Source organism: Carettochelys insculpta, chromosome 3, assembly GCF_033958435.1.
Source record: "Carettochelys insculpta isolate YL-2023 chromosome 3, ASM3395843v1, whole genome shotgun sequence".
In the NCBI taxonomy this organism is placed as follows: Eukaryota; Metazoa; Chordata; order Testudines; family Carettochelyidae; genus Carettochelys; species Carettochelys insculpta.
In genome coordinates, this window is record NC_134139.1 from 78,987,147 (window position 1) to 79,004,107 (window position 16,961).

Genomic DNA, 16,961 nt, shown 5'->3' on the forward strand with positions numbered 1-16,961 from the left:
GATGTTGAAAAATTATCTTTTTGTTCACCTGTTACTGTAGCCTATATCCTATCAAGTGTATCCTAGTCACTGTGTTTGACCAATCAACTGTGTGCAAGTTAAGACTATAAATGTTCCGTTACTTTGCTATACGGGGTCTCTTTCCCCAGAGGGTACCTTCTGTGCATAATAAACACCTTGTAATTCTACCCCAGAGAAGTCTCCTTGTCTCTCAGTTAGCCAGAATACTGTCGTTTCTTTGACTGTACCAATAGCAGTGAAGCTGTGATAGCTGTCCCAGTCTTGGGTGGGCACGTATAGCCCTCAGCAAGGCCAATGTTGTTGCAGCTTCAGTGCTATTGAGATTTGTATTAGCAAGACTAAAGCTAGCTTGGGTTTGTCTACTTGTGCTGGGATCACACCTGCAACTGGAGGGCAGACATAGCTGTCGTCACACATTGCATCTCGCAGTCTGGCCTTGATAGGTGCTTTGATTGAAATCTTCAGATGCTGAACAACTGCATCATAGGCAGTCATCCTTCATATAAAAGGATCACCTTTCAGCCTCTATGCCTGTGTAGTCTTCAGCCTCTCTGATGAGACTGTCAACAAAATCTCCGCTCTGCCGAGCAACAAGGGCAGGTTTTTTGTACTCCTTTCCTAATGGCTGTTTCTTCTCCTGCTAATGTAGCAGAGCTTTTGCCAGCCCTACTGCTGGTCCCTTGCCACGTTCCCATACTGCTTGAAGTCATGTCTTCTAGAAACTGGCAACTGTTACTACTGTCATTGGTGCAGATGGACTCGCAGAAGGGTAGCAGGATTGGCAGAGTCTGTTGGCATCAGTAGACAGAAGAATCATAGAAATAGGGGACTCTGACAGGGTACACAGGAATGAAATGGACCAAAGTTAACAAACTGGTGAGATGATAGTCATGATTTTTAAAGGTTTGCTCTATCACACCTACATCATATGCCACAATGCTAATATATATATGCTGTTTGGTTTTTGTGTTCTTTCTCTTTTACTTTCTTGTTTCTTGTCACCTCACTTCACTGTGAGAGCAGATGGTGGCCAGAGCTGAGTAATAGGAGACTGGTGGCACCAAAAGGGGCCCAGCAAGCAACCAACTAATGACAAAAGTCAGCAGATCCCCAGTGAGAACCAGGAACTGTGCGACATCTGTCTTGGGCTGCTTAGGCCTAGAGTCAAGGCAAGCTGTGGCCCCAGTAGAGGACAAGAGAACAGGGGCAAGGAGAGGATTCTGAAACAACAATCCAAAGTAGAATTGATGAGCTGATCCATGTAGACAAGAGGGAGCTTTGGACAATCTCCAAGCCCTGCTAATGAGGTTTAATATTTAAGGGTGGAATAGCTCTTAAAAGATTTCTTACCTACTTGGGGAATAGTGACAGAGTCTGTTCTGGTATGGCTATGTTCTGAAGAAGTGGGTCTCCTCCACGTAAGCACATCACCTAATAGATTATTTTGTTAGTCTTTAAAGTGCTACTTGACTGATTTTTGTTTTACCTATTGGGTAAGTGTCTGTGCAAAGGGGCTGCATGGGTTTGACTAAATCAGTTTCAAAACTTCTAAGCCATTTAGCAACTGATTTAGTTACTCCTGCCACCCCTTTGCACAGACGCTGACCAGTTTCTAAGCCAAGCTAGTTCCATCCAATAGTAACAGAGGTATCTGGTTTAGTCTGTATTCTAACAAACAAGAAACTCAGTCCTGTAGCACTTGTAAAGACTAACAAAATGATTCATTAGGCGATGAGCTTTTGTGGGACAGATCTGAAGAAGTGGCTCTGTCCTAGGAAAGCTCATCACTTCATAAAGCATTTTTCGGCTTTCAAGGGCGGCAGGACTGCTGTGCAGTTCAATCCAGGCCGTTTTCGCATGTAAACGGGGGCTACGTGGGAGTGGGTTACAAGGAGCACCAGAGCAGCACAGGTCAATGGTGGGGGAAAGATGACGAGTCCGTTGTAAGGGAGCAGGGCACCGCTTTCCCCGCAGATGCCCTTCCTGGAGTGAACCCCGCCTCCTTCCTATGGAGACGGCCTTTACTCACGTGCGCCTGTTGTAGCGCAGCTGCCTGTGCGACTCCGGCTGCGCTCGGGTCCCAACCCAGCTCCCGGGGGCAGGCCTGGCCCCGCCCCGCCGGCGGTGTGGGCGGTGCTCTCCCAGGTCCCGCCCGGCTGGGCGGGGCGGCGAGCGGGGGAGGGGGCCGCGTGCTGTAACCATGGATACGACTGTAAGCCCGCCCCGCCCCGCCCCTGACGGGGCCGAGCGGCTCTTGATTGGCCGGGGGGCGGGCGCTCGCCCTCTGCCCCCTGACCCTGCGCGGCAGCGGCGGCGGCTGGCGGCCGTTTCCTGCGGGCCTGGCGGCGGCTGCTCAGCGCGCGGGAGGATGCGGCGCAGGTCGCGGCTGCTGCTCTGCTTCGCCTTCCTCTGGGTGCTGGGCATCGCCTACTACATGTACTCGGGCGGCAGCGGCGCGCTGGCCGGCGGCGGCAGGAAGGTGAGCGCGGCGCCCTCCCCGCCTCCCTCCACTCCCGGAACCCGGCCGGCGCCCAGCCCATGTGCTCCGCGTCCCGCCGCTGCTTCACCGCGCGGCGCGGCGCGGTTCCCCGGCCCTGGAGCGGCCTGCGGGGGGCCCGTCCCCTGCCGTGTGCCGGCGGGTCCCCCAGCCTCCCCTCGGCGCTGCTCTCCCGGGCTGCCGCGTGGTGTGACCCCGGGGGAAGCGGTGAGGTCCGAGTCTGGTTAGCTCTGCCCCCTGAGCGGGGCGCGCGCGGCAGCCGCTGGTCCCCCTCCCCCGGCGCCTGGCGAGGTGGACGGGTGCTCTGTGGACTTCAGCCTGGCTGCGCTTCGTCATTGCCGGGCTCGCTCCTTCTCCAACTGCAGCGAGCCACGTCCCGGGCCGTGGGAAGTTTGTGTGGGAGGGTGGAACGTGGGGCCGGGCTTGGGGCAAAGGGGATGGGCAGGAAGCGGCGTTCGGACTATTAGCACCTATCGGAAGAGGCAACTGGTTCATTACAGCGTCCTGAAGTGCTGTTTGCTCGGTACCTAGAACGAACCCCCCTTCTGTTTTCTCTTCGCTTCTCTCGGTCTTCTGATACTCACGGCTCTTCTTTCGCCTTAGCAACTGCAAAGCCTCCGGTAGTAACCTTTTCTGAGCGTGGAATAGCCGAACGATTCAGTTCCTCTGCTTTTCAGCCTGAAAGGGATAAATATAAGTTTTAACAGCAGTGGAAAAAATTTCCTTGTCCCTCATTCCCCATTAATTTAGTAGTTTCCTTTATTCCCACAAACACGGTATGATTAAAATATTGGATTTCTTTTTTTTTCCAGACTGGTTTTGCAGTGCTCCAGCAAAAGAGCTTGACTTCTGAAATGACAGCTTAGCTTAGGCTGGGACTTGTTGCCTTTTTTTAATGGTTCAGTGAATAATGCTTTAATAAAATTGCCTGACTCGATACAATTCAGAAGTAATTTAAAATGATCGTACTGTGACTTTTTACATAAGTATTTTATAATGTAACAAGTGATGGAAGTGTCAGGTTTTGGTTAGGTCCTTTTATTCACTTTCATGTGAGTCCAAAGATCTTTAGACAGGATAACTTATTTAAGTTTTGTCATGTTAAATTAACAAAATATGCAAAGTACATATGTTTTAAAGACCTGCAAAACAAAATTGACTTTAAAAAACATTGGTAGGTGTAGCAAAATTGTAGCCATGTTTATAATGTACATATGCTCATGTCATATAATGTAAAACAAACAAAACAGGGGAACATTGTTTAGCTAGGAATTGGAAGTCTAAAGTCTCCTCCCTCCACTTGTAAGATTTCACAATTATAAGATGGTTCTGTATTTTCCATTCAAGTTGATGCAGTTTGAGGCACGGATGAATAGGTATTTTCAAGGTATAACTCTGTTGAGGGACCGACGATCCTACAGTGCATCTTGAAGTAAATAATTTGAGTAAGACTTTGCAGAATCAGGGTCTGTATCTGGGTTAATGTTCTACTATGTTATTGTTTCATAGTACAACATGATTTTATTATGCAGTACCTATTGAAATAAAACTAATGTAACTAAATATTGGTGTGTACCCATAAATATAAACTTTCTCCTTAAATAGATGCAGAGGGCTGTTAGCTGCAATAGGCCTGGCCAGTGTCTTAAAAAGCTCTTTGTTGAGGGTCCACACAAGTGTATTTGGTAAGCAAAACCAGATGGGTAATAATACGTAATGGTGGCTAGAAAAGCAAGTCGACACTTCTAATAATTAGAAAAATTAATATTAAGGGAAAATGTTTAATGTTTAGAGGGCTGTCGTGTTGATCTTTTTCTGTGCATTTGATGACCAGTTATTTTTCTGTACAAAAGTCAATAAGACTGAACAGTTGAGAGAGTTACTGTAAACAGGAGCCATAAACTGAAAAGAGTGTCAAACATGGACTGGGCCTTAGTGGACTAACATAATGCCTGGTACAGAGGTAGACAGGTATTGGGCCGTAAGAAACGAGTGGGGAAGAAATAAGAACTACTGTGGATTGGTGATTTAGGATTCTATCAGTAATGCATAAAATATAATCCCAACTCTGAGCATGACTTAATAAATATAAGTAGAAGAAAGTGTGTGAATGTGTAATAGGTTTTGAAATACCTGTAAAAGACTCAATGACTTAGAAAGTCAGATTCTGAAATAAAGCAAAAAGGCACTGTTGTAGCTTTATGAATAGAAATACTGCTGTTGTGAATGTCTTGGTCGAGATAACCCTGGGAGAAAAGCACAGAAGATTGTCTCATGGAATATCAGTTTTAGTAGACTGATTTCTTGGCTTGCTCAGTCCACAAATTACAGAACTGGGAAAAGGGTGGTTCATAATCATATAATTAAAAAGTTAGAATGTAAATTAGATCTCATTTATAGAAGGAACATATGCTTCTTTTGTAGGACGATAAAAAGTACAAATCTAGAGAATGAAGCATATTTACTTGTGGTATAGATCCCTGTTCTGCAAACTGGTGAGGACAATCACTTCCCATCGACTTCAGTATCTTTATTATTTGTATAATTGTAGCCTAGGTGCACCCTTGTCTGTGGCCTGTTGGGGGCCAGGGCTGGAGCATCTTTGACCACAACACCACTGCAAGTGGCAGGGTGTTCCTGTGTGGCCAGGGTGGCCCCCATCTGCAGTGTCTTGGCCCAGGAACACTGTGGCCGGGGCATTTCAGCTGTGCCAGAGCAGCCCCAGTAAGCCTCATTCAAACTTGCATAATATATTTATTGTGATTAAGCTATTTGGGATTGATATAAGTAATATGCACAAAATAAAATGAGCATCAAAAACATAAGTATGCCCTTGTCAGAAATACAAACCATATTGTAACTATAATTTTGCAGGATGATAAACGATAGTTGCCTTTTATGATACAGAATTTTTGATTACTTAGTGGTTTCAGAGGTAACATACTTCTAGGATTTATTTAGCACTCTTCTACTAGCAAGTGATGAATATTCATTCTCATTCAGAGCAAACTTTCATGCCTGCTCCTATTTTCAAAGCAAGAAAGAAATCTTCTGTTGGAGTTTCAGAATGGTATGTTGGTTATTACTCAAATTTCACAGGGACGATCAGTTTCGTGTGTGTGTGTGTCGCAAGCATATAAAAAGGCTATTAACCAGACGTATTAGGATTTCCCTGGTTGCCAGGCCTGTTCTTTTCCAAAGCTGCAGAAAGCCACTCAGGTCACACATTCCACCCTAACCCCAAAAACCAAAACAAAACGAAAAAGTAGCTAGAGATGTGCTCATGATTTTCACTGAAGGGATCTCTGATTGGGATGGAGTGGCTACTACACAAAGTAAAATTAGAAGCTATTGAACTCATCATATGGTAACTCTGCAGGGTCATCTTAAAGTTCAAACTAAAAAAGATTGTAAAAAGGTTCCAGGATCTGTTAATCTCTGTTGTTCCAGGATGTTTGGTGACTTAGTAGCATTTGACCGATTCAGAATTACAATTACCTGAGCCACAGGGAGGCAGACTCTGGCTCTGTGGCTCCTCTGTGCAGTGGACTCCTTATCTTTTTGTCCCTCTTGGCTTTCTGGATTGGACAGATTCTTGTTAGCTTTCTCCATAGTAAACCAATCTGAAAGGGAATTAATCAAAGGAAAAAGTTGATGCCTTAACCCAAGAGTATATCTGCTCATTAAAAGTAAATCAAGGTCAGGGCATGGGGTGCTTCTATGGTAGCTTAAGGATCACAGGATTTTAACATTGTGCCCCTTAGCAAATGCAGCTTATCTATATAATACAGACTTCATATATATATATCAATATATATTAAAAAAAAAAAAAGCGAAGGCAGTAAGAGAAAATGCTGAATGAAGCATTAATAAATATGAAGGAGAAAACAAGAATGCTGTGTATAGAATTAGCTTTCACATTCATTTTTACAGGTTTAAGTGAAGACAAAAAGGAGACATTTTCATCTAGTTTTTCAGTGATTGTAGTCTTAGGTGTTTTAGCCTACTGTTGTCTCTAAAATGGAACTTCCTGACAAGTGGTATTTTAAGTTGTCTCATGTTGGGTTATATGAAAAGGCTTGGAACTGTTTTGAGAACTTATTTTAAAAAAGAAGTGTCTGAGCCTCAGGGTGCCTTCTCAGCTTGGTCTCTGTTGCTTATGTCTGAAGATACGTATAACTCGTTCTGCGTATCTCATAACTTGAGAATTCTGAACGTACAGCTCCACAAGTACCTCCTGGGACTGTTTTGGGCTGCCATCATTTGAGAACTTCAACTCCCTATACTATCTGTACTTGGATTTGGTTTGTTAGTGTTTCAGTCTGTGTAGATTCAGGCTTCTGTGGTAAGATCTTGTCTCCCTGAAGAAATCTGCCCCATCCAAACAACACTTCTGCTTTTCTGAGACCACTGAGAAAAGTGAATGCATTCTGCCAACATCCTGGTATACCTGGTGCCCCAAAGGATGTCCTCAGCAGAGGAGTTTTTCCTGACATTTGGCCCCATCTGGACGGGCCAAATGTTGGGAAAACCTCTCCTGACCCAACTGTAGGCAAAAGATGTACAAATTGCACTCTGCAATTTGCGTGTCTTTTGCTGACGGGTTTCCACAGTTTAGACGCAGCCTTAATCAGAATAATTTGGCTGTTCTTAATCTTGAACAGATACTTTAACTAGTTCTGTATGGCTCTTCTCTTTCTAGAAAGAGCTAGGAGACAAATGTCTTGGAGGTAGTAGATGTCGGGTGTTTTTTTTTTTTTTTTTTTCCCCCTATTAGGCTACATTTCTTCATTTGAAAAGGAATTTTGTGGGTTTTTTTTGTTGTTGTTGTGCCACCAAGGCCTTTCTTTCACTGGTGCAGATTCTGGCCTTCTGAAAATGTAACTGTACTTTAAGCAGAAAGTCTTGTTTTAGAGTGCTTTGACAAAATGACTCAATATTTGTAGTGGGATTAGTCACTCACTGTCCTGAAACATTTGTCACCCTTATGAAACATTTATTGTGTAAAACTAGTTTTATGTGCAGTGACGAGCTAGAATTATGCCAGAGTATCTTACAACTGGTGAGTGCCTTACAACTAACTTAAACTTGTCATAATGTAGTGGGTTCTTGCTTGTTTCCTCTTTACTCTTTGAGGTGATATTACAGTGGGAAGTCTGACATTTTGTATGCAGCAGTAGCTGGAAAGTGATATTTAAACTGAACATAAGTGGTGGGTATCTTGCATTTAGTGACTGGTGTCAGTGCTGATGATGCTAGTCTTGAGCTAAGTGTGGTAGGTATGGGTAAAGGAGCAGCGTAGGGAGAACTATCTAGTGTTTAAAAGAATAGGGAATTGAGAAACAAGGCTCAGTTTTGTTTTCATAGCTTTTCCAGGAGCATGAGGTATCATCCTGAGCAAGTCTCTTAGGGTGCCTGTCTCTGTTTGGCCTGGCTATAGTGGGGCTTAATTGCTGTAATTCTCTAAGTATTATTCTAGATTATACTTTGATTTGGTGCTGCACTCTGATTTCAGTGTATACTGCCTTCAAAACTGTAGTGATGTTGCTCTTAGCATTTAGGGTTCTTACGTAAATGTAAATTATCCCCAGGGGCAGTTTAAAAAGTGCAGAGAATGAATGAGATGAGGCATAATCATTTTGCCTCTTTCAGTTTCTTGACAATCTTGCATTACAAGTCTAGTGTAAACACTATCCGTGCTCAAAAGGTGTTCCAGTTCCTTCCAAAAATACCATTAGATAGCTGCCTGTTTGACAGAAATGTAGTTGGAGTTTTTTCCGTTAATGAATCTTTTTGCTTTTATCCATACAAAACACACTTTTTTCCTGTCCTCCTTGTCAACTACTTTCCTCGCATATAAAGGTATTCTAACTTAAAGGCTTAGATTGGACATGAGGAAAAACTTCCTGTCAGGGTAGCTAAGTGTTGAAATAAATTGCCTGAGCAGCTATGGAGATTGTATGACCTTGAGGTTTTCAAGAGCATGTTAGACAAACACCTGTCAGGGACAGTCTAGAACAGGAAGGGGAACCTTGTATGAGTCAGGGGCCACTGACCACACACAAATAATTGGGGGTGGGGGGAACTTCATTAAAGTGAGAAGCAACCAAAAAAAACCCAACAAAGACCCACAACCCTCCCTGATGTGGCCCCTGACTGAGACACCTCATTCCCCTCATCCTCCAGCACCACAGGCTGCGGGGTGAAGAAGAGGAGACTGAGGTTCTGGACTTCCCACAGGCCAGATTAGCTCTTCTTGGGGCCCGGGGTGGGGGTGGTTGTGGTCAGGATTCCCTATGGGAGAGAGTTGCCAAGGAGCAGGTGTAGGTTCTGGGTAGGAGGGAGGGTGCAGGAGTGGGGTTTGGAGTGGGGTTAAGGTTGCATAAATGGTCTGGAGGAACAGTGGGGGGTGGTGGTGGTGGTCAGGAGCAGGCTGGAGGTGGGGAGTCTGGGTGATGAGGAGCAGCACTTACCTCTGTGCATTGCCATTGTCGTCATCTTGCCTAGCTGGGGGAAGAGCAGCATGGAGAAATGTTCCCTAGAGAGAATTTTTTTCCATGCCTCTCCCAGGCACTGCCTTCCCCTTGCTCTCATTGGCCTAATCCAGACCTTTCGGCTCAGAGCTCTCCATTGTCTGCCCTGTGGTGGGCCAGATGCTGGGGAGGGGAACCACAAGCCTCAGGCTGGATCCACACTGCAGTCCTGGTGTCGTCCCCTGTCCCGCCCTCCCCATACAGAATATCCTTGGTCCTGGCGTAAGTATAGGGGACTGAACTAGATAACCTCCTGAGGTCCCTTCCATTTCTATGACTTTATAAATAAATATTTCTTATACAGAAGTGAATCAAAATATATGAATCTTCATGTAATTCTAAAAAAATTAGCAAAAAAAACAAAACACACACAAAAAAAAACCTTAATGGCTATGGGGGAAAGCCATTGCCAAAAAATTTAATAGATTCCTAACTACCTGTTTACACCATGTCAGAATTTTTTTTGAAATACAAAGCATTCAGTTCTTTATAGAAAGCTTGGCACAGAGCTAATGTGTTATGAGAGAAATTAACTTGACATAACCTGCAGCTATCTTGTGCATTTAGCTGCCATAACCTGGAAGTGAGGACATCAGAGTCAGGAAAAATCCAGCCTTGTCTTGGGCAGACAGAATAAAAACATCTGCACAGTTACTGTGTTCCTAACCAAGCTAGGTAATGTGGAAGGATAGAGGCATGAGAATCAAAATGGGGTGTGGGTGGGGGTTGAGTAATTGACTTTGGCCTGGATGACTTATAAGTTTCTTGCTGAAATTGTTTTGCTGGTAATTCATTATTCTACTCACTTGCTGTTGCTAGGGAAATGTATTCTGTTAGGAATACTGTGAGCTATATGCTTGTTCTAGAGACATCTTATAAAGAATTTTTAGTAAAGGAGTGTACTTCAGAGAAGTTTGGGTTTTCTGCGGGGTTGGTGAAAGGCTGGCCACTGGAACCCTGCTGCTAAATCACTTGACACCGTCTTTAATTTCTGAATAACTGTATGTGGGGTGTTTCTAGACTATTACTAGGTTTGAGGTGTGCTTTGTACTTAATAAAACAAGGATTTTTGAGTGGAAGCAGTCTTGTGGGTATGAATCATTTATCAGATGGAAGTAGCGTTCCCCACTGACTTATTTTCTAATACCATCTGATAAAGTGAGATTGACCACCATAGCTTGGTGTTTAGAGAATCCTGGGTAACATGGTGTTACGTGTATACACTCAGCTAGGTGACTTGATCTGAAAATGTTTCCTCAATATGTGATGTTCCATATGTTTAGCCACTTGAGACCCAATCACTACAGCTGAAATTCACTTTGGCTGCTAAAACTGCGTTTGTTTATGGGAAAGCAGTACATACATTTTCAGCATGGTGTTAGAAATGCAAGGATTGTTCAAGGAGTGGTGGCCTTTTTTTGTTTTTGTTTTTTGCTCCTTATCTCAAGCATAATTAAAAAAAATCTAATCACACAGTAATGTACTTGGAGACTGGCTGCTTTCACAAAGGGTTGGGAGTTTTCTTTTTAGTCAAGTCCGATTTGGCAGTGAGCTGCTGCCATTTGCTGGCTTGTCTTAAGACACTGGTTTTGAACCTTTGCTCTGTGAACCCCACAGGCCTGCAAACTTTTGAAAAATCTTAGGGGTCCACAAGTGGGAGAAAAGGTTGAAAACCAGTGGCTTAAGTGATGAAAGGTCTCTGTCCAGCTATTAGTAAATAAATGTGTATCACAATCTCTGTGCAAGACATTGAGGCATCCCTGCTTTTATTTCCAAGACTAAACATTATCTGTTTAAAACCCAATTCAACCATAAGAAAAAAGCACATAAGTGGCATTTAAGTGTGTCTGGATTAAACTCATAATTGCCAATAAGTGCTGAGCCTATGACACCAGGTAGTACCACCAGTGTATATAGGTCAGAGTGGAAAAAGACCAGAATCATTATATTATAATCCTTAAAAATAGGATACAAAACATGTTTTGTACTGTATGTAACCTGAGGTTCATAAATTTAGTCAGAAAACGATTAGTAAAGGAAGCTTGTTCTGCATACTTAAGGAATAAAGATTATGATTATTTGAAGACTGATTACAGGTAGATTGCAGTGCATACTGAAATACTTCAAGTGTTGGACTGTTGATATGACAACAATGTTTTCTTGTTTCTTCTGTGTTATCTCTGCCACACAGAATATTCTGTGGCGGAACTAATGTTTGTAAATTGCTTTAAAGATATTGTACAGATCCACTACATAAATGGCTTAAGTGCTGTCAAGGCTTATAAAACCAGTGTAGAAGATTGATGATTTCAATGCAGTTGCATGAGGTGAAAGCCACTGTAGGTGGCAAGTAAGCCAGGCACTGGGTGTTAAGTGTATATATTTGTACATGATATCCTTTCAAAGGCTTGCTCTGAACTTAAAAATTAGGTTCACATAGCTATATTGGTGAGGGTTTTCTTTATTTTTACTCCCTTGACTGATGCAGTTACATTGATCTAACCCCTGCTGTAAATACAGCTATGTTGATGAAAGAATGCTTTCATTAATGCACAACAAGAAGTCCTGTGGCACCTTATAGACTAACAAATATTTTGGAGCATAAGCTTTCGTGGGCAAAGACCCGCTTCGTCAGATGCATGAGTTAGATGCATTAATGAAGCTACTTTCTTCTGGGGAGAAGATACTTCTAAGTTGATGGAAACTTCTCTTCCTTATGCAACAGGCTGTATCTGTGACAGGGGACTGTTCAAGTGCTTGCTCATGTCTATTCCAATCAGGGGTGTGTGTGGTGCGTGCATGAGTGTCAGGAGTTTTCCCCTCACGGCTCCTGTCAGGGTCTGTTTGGGCACACCGTGGAAGTCTTTATATCCCACTTTTGCCCCAACCCTTGCCTCCTGAGTTCCTTCTTACTGTGTGTGGCTGCATGGGGACAGTGTCTTTTTCTCTCTCTTGCATTCAGCAAGCATTTCCAGACCCTAGCAACTGTAGTACCTTGTTGTTTAACTATTTACTAATTAGTTCCCTTTTTAATTGTAAAATTCAGCAGATAGGTGTGGGTGAGCCTACCCGCTCTCGTCACCCTCCCTGGGCATCAGGCATGCCAAAAGCTCAAGGTGTTAAGACTTACTGTTTGCAAAAGCTATTTGCCAAACAGTGATTCTCATGATGGTGACTGCAGTGTTTAGAAGGGGAACACCAGTCCTAGCTGTGTAAGATCTGCATGAATTCAGACGGACAACTTTTAATAAGCTGTTCTTAACTCCTTGGCTCTGGATCGCCAGGCACCTGGTTCAAGATCACTACGCAGTGCACCAACACTACCAAGAATGGACTCTTGCACTAAAGACTCTGCACTGAAGCCCACCAGTGCTGCTCCACATCTCTTGTACCACAAAGATGCCATAAGGGCAGGCAGCAGGTACTCCTCATGGAAGGCATCTTCTCCCCTTCCTCCCCGCCCAATACAGGGGAAGCCAACCAGGCTAAAGCATCCCTTGACACCAGATGCCACAGACATAAGTTCATGTCCTCTTCTCCTCAGTGCTTGCCTTCCCTGGCACTGGCAGCAAGAGACAGATCTCATTCCCCAGATGAGCAACAGCACCATGACCTGACAGCCCACAACTCAGCACAGATTATATCCCACTGTTCCCCTTCCCATCTTAGCTGGCATCAGTCATCTGCTCGATCATCCTGCCACCACCTTCCACCTGCGCAGGCCCCTGCATCTGGGATCATCGCTGCCGCCCCCCGTCGTTTCCCTCCAGGTCCAAGTCCAACATGGCTTCAGTTTATTTCAGCAGAAGCCATACCAGCAGGTGTAGGTGTAAGAAGACAGTGCCTTGCACAAACCCACACAATAGGGGTTTTTGTTTTTTTTTGTTTTTTTGACACCCTAGGTCTACCATTGACCCAAAACATTGAATGCAGGCACTCTAGATTTGTGATCCGAGTCCACCACTATTTTAGAGCACCAAGAGGCTTCTGAGCCTCATGACCTCTGGAAGCCACAGTCACAATTGCTGCAGAATGCCACAGAAATTAAGGCAGTTCAGTCCTTGAAATAAACCAGCAGGATTCCAGACCTCTGCCAGACCCTGAATCGATTCCTGGTTGGGAGCAACACCAAATGCAGGCTGACCCCTTACCATCACAGTCACCTTTGTCACCAGACAAATCTGTGCAAGGCATCTCAGCCTGAGGACCTCTGCTCATTAAACATAGGGCTTATCAAGAACTCTTCCAGCAGGGGGCGCAAAATATGAACTTGCAAGTGGAGAGGTGGCGTAGATCAAGGACCCAGTGGTGGATATTCTAGCATCAGAGGGTCCCTCCAGGATGGCCTTACCAATAATTAAAAACTACCCTAAACAATAACAATGCCATGTGGCAAACCTTGGCTACATTTTCCCTTTATAGCTGAAGGGGTAGACGTGAGCCACTTCGCCCCATCTAGAGGCTGTGAATTCTTGTTCTCCCTCTGTCCTTCACCTTTGTTCATTGGTGGCCTCTTTAGTCACTGAAAAGGAGACACATGATAGTGTGGTCACAGAACACCCCTTGGAATATTCCCGAGTAAGCTGATCATGCCAGAGACACCCACCACCCTATCCTGCTGGGCCAGATCCCCAACTCTGTGCCATGGCTAGGGGAGAACAGAGGGTTGCTGTTCCCCTGCAGAGCAATGCAGACACAGACTTATTGCAGTTCTGGGGCACAGCACATGGGAAAACAATCTGCCAAAGCGAATCAACCCCAGTAAGTCAGTCTATCTCTCTCTCTGTGCAAAAGACTTGCACGGAGAAAGGGCTTATTAGGTAAACCCCCTTTATCAACAAAAGAGAGAGATACACAGTGGTAGCCCTCTCTGGGTAATAACTACTTGATTTATAAACAAAGTAGTTTGACTAAGCAAAAAAGTAGGATTTAAGTGGTTATAAGGACAATCAAGAAGATCAAAGTGAGTGACAAATCAAAATAAAAGAATGTGAAGCTATTTCTGTTCCCCTAAGAATCCTAGTTACATGTGAGTTATTACCCTAAACAGCTGTTCTTATATCAGGTGAAAGCTTCAAATCAGAAATGATCTTATCCTGACCTGGGTCTCCAGTTCACTATAAAGTTTTCTGTTTCTCCTTAAGATGTATCAGGAAGGTTCTAAAGTAGGCTGAAGACCAAGATGGAGGAGCTCTCATGGCCCTTTTTATACTTTTCTCTTGTGAAAGTAATTTCATTGTTCTCATTGCGTAAAAGTATACTCCAAGATGGAGATTGTCATGAGTGAATCACATATCACTCATGATTCAGCCCTCCTTCAGGCTGCAGACATTGCCTATGTGTTGGCTTACGCTTTAACAAAGTTCCTTGTATGTGTATTGGAACCCATCAAAGCCTTTTTTCAGTTAGTATTGCTATTCTCCTGTCAAGCCATCCTCTTACAATAGGGAAACCAAACTTCCCTGTTGAGGTCATCACAGAGGCAGACAAGCAAGTATTGTCTTGAATACTGATATATAGACAGTACTCATAAAATCATATACAAAAAAGGATACATAGACAAAAATAGGATCTACGGAGCCAGCTGATTATAATAGTCGGTTACAAGAGGTATTTTGTTCAAAGCATTTCCAATCTAGGCATGTTTGAGTTCATAATGCCTTTTCCATAAAGGAAGTGGTGGGGGCTTTGGTGCCCATCACAACAGGGTCAGCAAGCGCTATTCCTGAAGGCCCAGGATGCTAAAAGCCTGTATCTTTTTGGCTGAAAGGTATATGTAGTGAAGGGATTAAGGCTGAGGGATCAATTTGGTTTGTCTTCTGTGGGTCAGTTTAGTGCACCTAATGGGGATGTGCTAAATTGAACCAGCAGGACTCTGCTGTTGACCATCACGAGGAGTAAGGGAGGTCCAGAAAAATTTATCGATGATACACAACTCCAGCTACAAGAATTGTTTAGCTGCAGTCATGATGTCTTAAATGGACTTCCCCTATTGTGTATACCTGGCCTGTGGATAGCTAATCGGCAGGCTATCATCAGTAGATATGCATTGAGTTTATGGGACATTATGTCAAAGTTAACAGAACTGCTGTTAGCTACCTCCAGCCAGGAATTTTCAGCCCTCGTTGAGTGCAAGACTGTAGCAAGGACATTTCCCCAGCTCTCACTTAACTAGGGTCCTTGCAGCTTAATCAGTTGTTATTTTCCCCTCTTCTTTCCTGCCTGTTACATGCTGGTGCTGAACTAAGGATTCAGTCGTAAAACTGCATTTTGTTTCCTGTATGTGAGTGACCTTCTGCAGTCATCAAAACATGCTGTGATACTTAAATGGCAAGAAAGCTTACTATTCTATGCTGGCATCAAATGTCGCTTCTGGTTTTGGGAACTATAATAACTATTTACTGCATGTCAGAATGCTAAGTCTTTATTGCCTGTAGTTTTGTCGCCTTACTCAGCTCTTTTTGCATGCTTATTGGTTTCTTTGTTAGCAGACTTTAGAGCAGTTGTTGCTGGTAATATCAGTCACAGGCAGTCCCTGCCAAATTATTCAAAAGCATTGATCTAGAAAGACAACAGGGACAGGAGAATGCCTCATTTCATCTGTTCACTCATGAAAGAGAAAGTCGTCTGACCGTACCATCTATGCCCGTAGACTACAAAGAGCATCTGCTGAGTTTGTAATGTGGGGGTGGCAGAGGGGGTGGGGCTATAATATTGGTGGCTTTTCCAGGCACTGCTGAGAAGGCCAGATCAAGGCAAACTGCTTAAAACAGGGTGCCTTACGGCCCAGGACTGAGTCTTCTACTATAAGGCACACCAGTTCAGTCACAGAAAGCCCTTCTGTTGCCACACTGGCCACAAGAAGTAAAACTTGCAATTCCTTTGCACTCTCCAGCTTCCTTGTGCCGCAACCAGTACCTTCTTTATATAGATGAGAGGTTATGAAAACCAATCTCCCCAAATCCAAATGGGTTCTTCCAGTCCCAAGGGACCAGCCACATTCCCAAGTCAGTGTACACATCAGATCTTGACCAAAAGGGCGCACTGTGCTGATTCTTTAGAATCTAAATGTTTGATAATGAAATGAAAGAGAATAGGTTGAGAGTAAACTTGTTAAAGCAGTCAATTTGCATGTACCAATCAGAGTTCTCGATGCAGCCTTGCAGCAGAGGTGGGATAGACTATCTTAAACATCTCTGTGATATATTCTCTGTTAGGCTGGGTCATCAATCCTTCTGGTCTCAGTTGATAGCAGAGATGCTCGTGAAGCAAGGAGCTGGAATGAAGACAAAAATGGAGCTCCGAGGGTCCTGTTATGTCTCTGCCCAAGTGGAGGGAAGTTCATTGTTCTCTGTGTGGAAGCAAGTCTGAGATGGAGCTTGTCACATGGGCAGGTCATCTGTCCAAGTCCTTTTTAGACATTTTGCTATTGTGCCTCTGCTGGGTTACAGGTTCACAGACGGGTTCCTCAGCTGTGGCTTGGAACCTGATAATGTTTGTTGTCTGTCAAGTACTCATTCACTTGAGTCGGAAACCTTTAACAATAGTTGGCAAGCCTCCTATTGAGGTTTCCCAGAAACTAAAATTTCAAATAGAAGTACAGAGCCAATACTTATACTCAAAATGATCCATAGAATCACTCTGGATAGTAATACCATTCTCCAATAAGAATATAGCACTAGAGTATATTATTGACCACCTGACCCGGACAGTGATAGTGACTTTGAAATGTTAAGGGAGATTAGAGAGGCTATCAAAATAAAAAACTCAATAATAGGGGATTTCAGTTATCCCCATATTGACTGGGTGCATGTCACCTCGGGACGAGATGCAGGGTTAGTTTCTCAATGCTTTAAATGACTGCTTCTTGGAGCAGCTAGTACAGGAACCCACCAGGGGAGAGGCAATTC

At 43.9% G+C, this 16,961-nt stretch overlaps 1 protein-coding gene across 2 annotated transcripts in view; it reads left to right on the forward strand.

Annotated features, from left to right (window-relative positions):
* Positions 1–2,338: 2,338 nt before the first annotated feature.
* Positions 2,339–16,961, forward strand: part of GALNT2 (polypeptide N-acetylgalactosaminyltransferase 2) — a 154,602-nt gene continuing 139,979 nt past the window's right edge. Inside the window, exon 1 of one of the 2 annotated variants that reach the window (XM_074988657.1) lies at positions 2,339–2,500. In XM_074988657.1, the coding sequence (XP_074844758.1) occupies positions 2,390–2,500 (111 nt within the window). In that variant the 5' untranslated portion in view covers positions 2,339–2,389. The remainder of the gene's footprint in view (positions 2,501–16,961) is intronic. The other variant, XM_074988658.1, reaches the window with a different exon arrangement.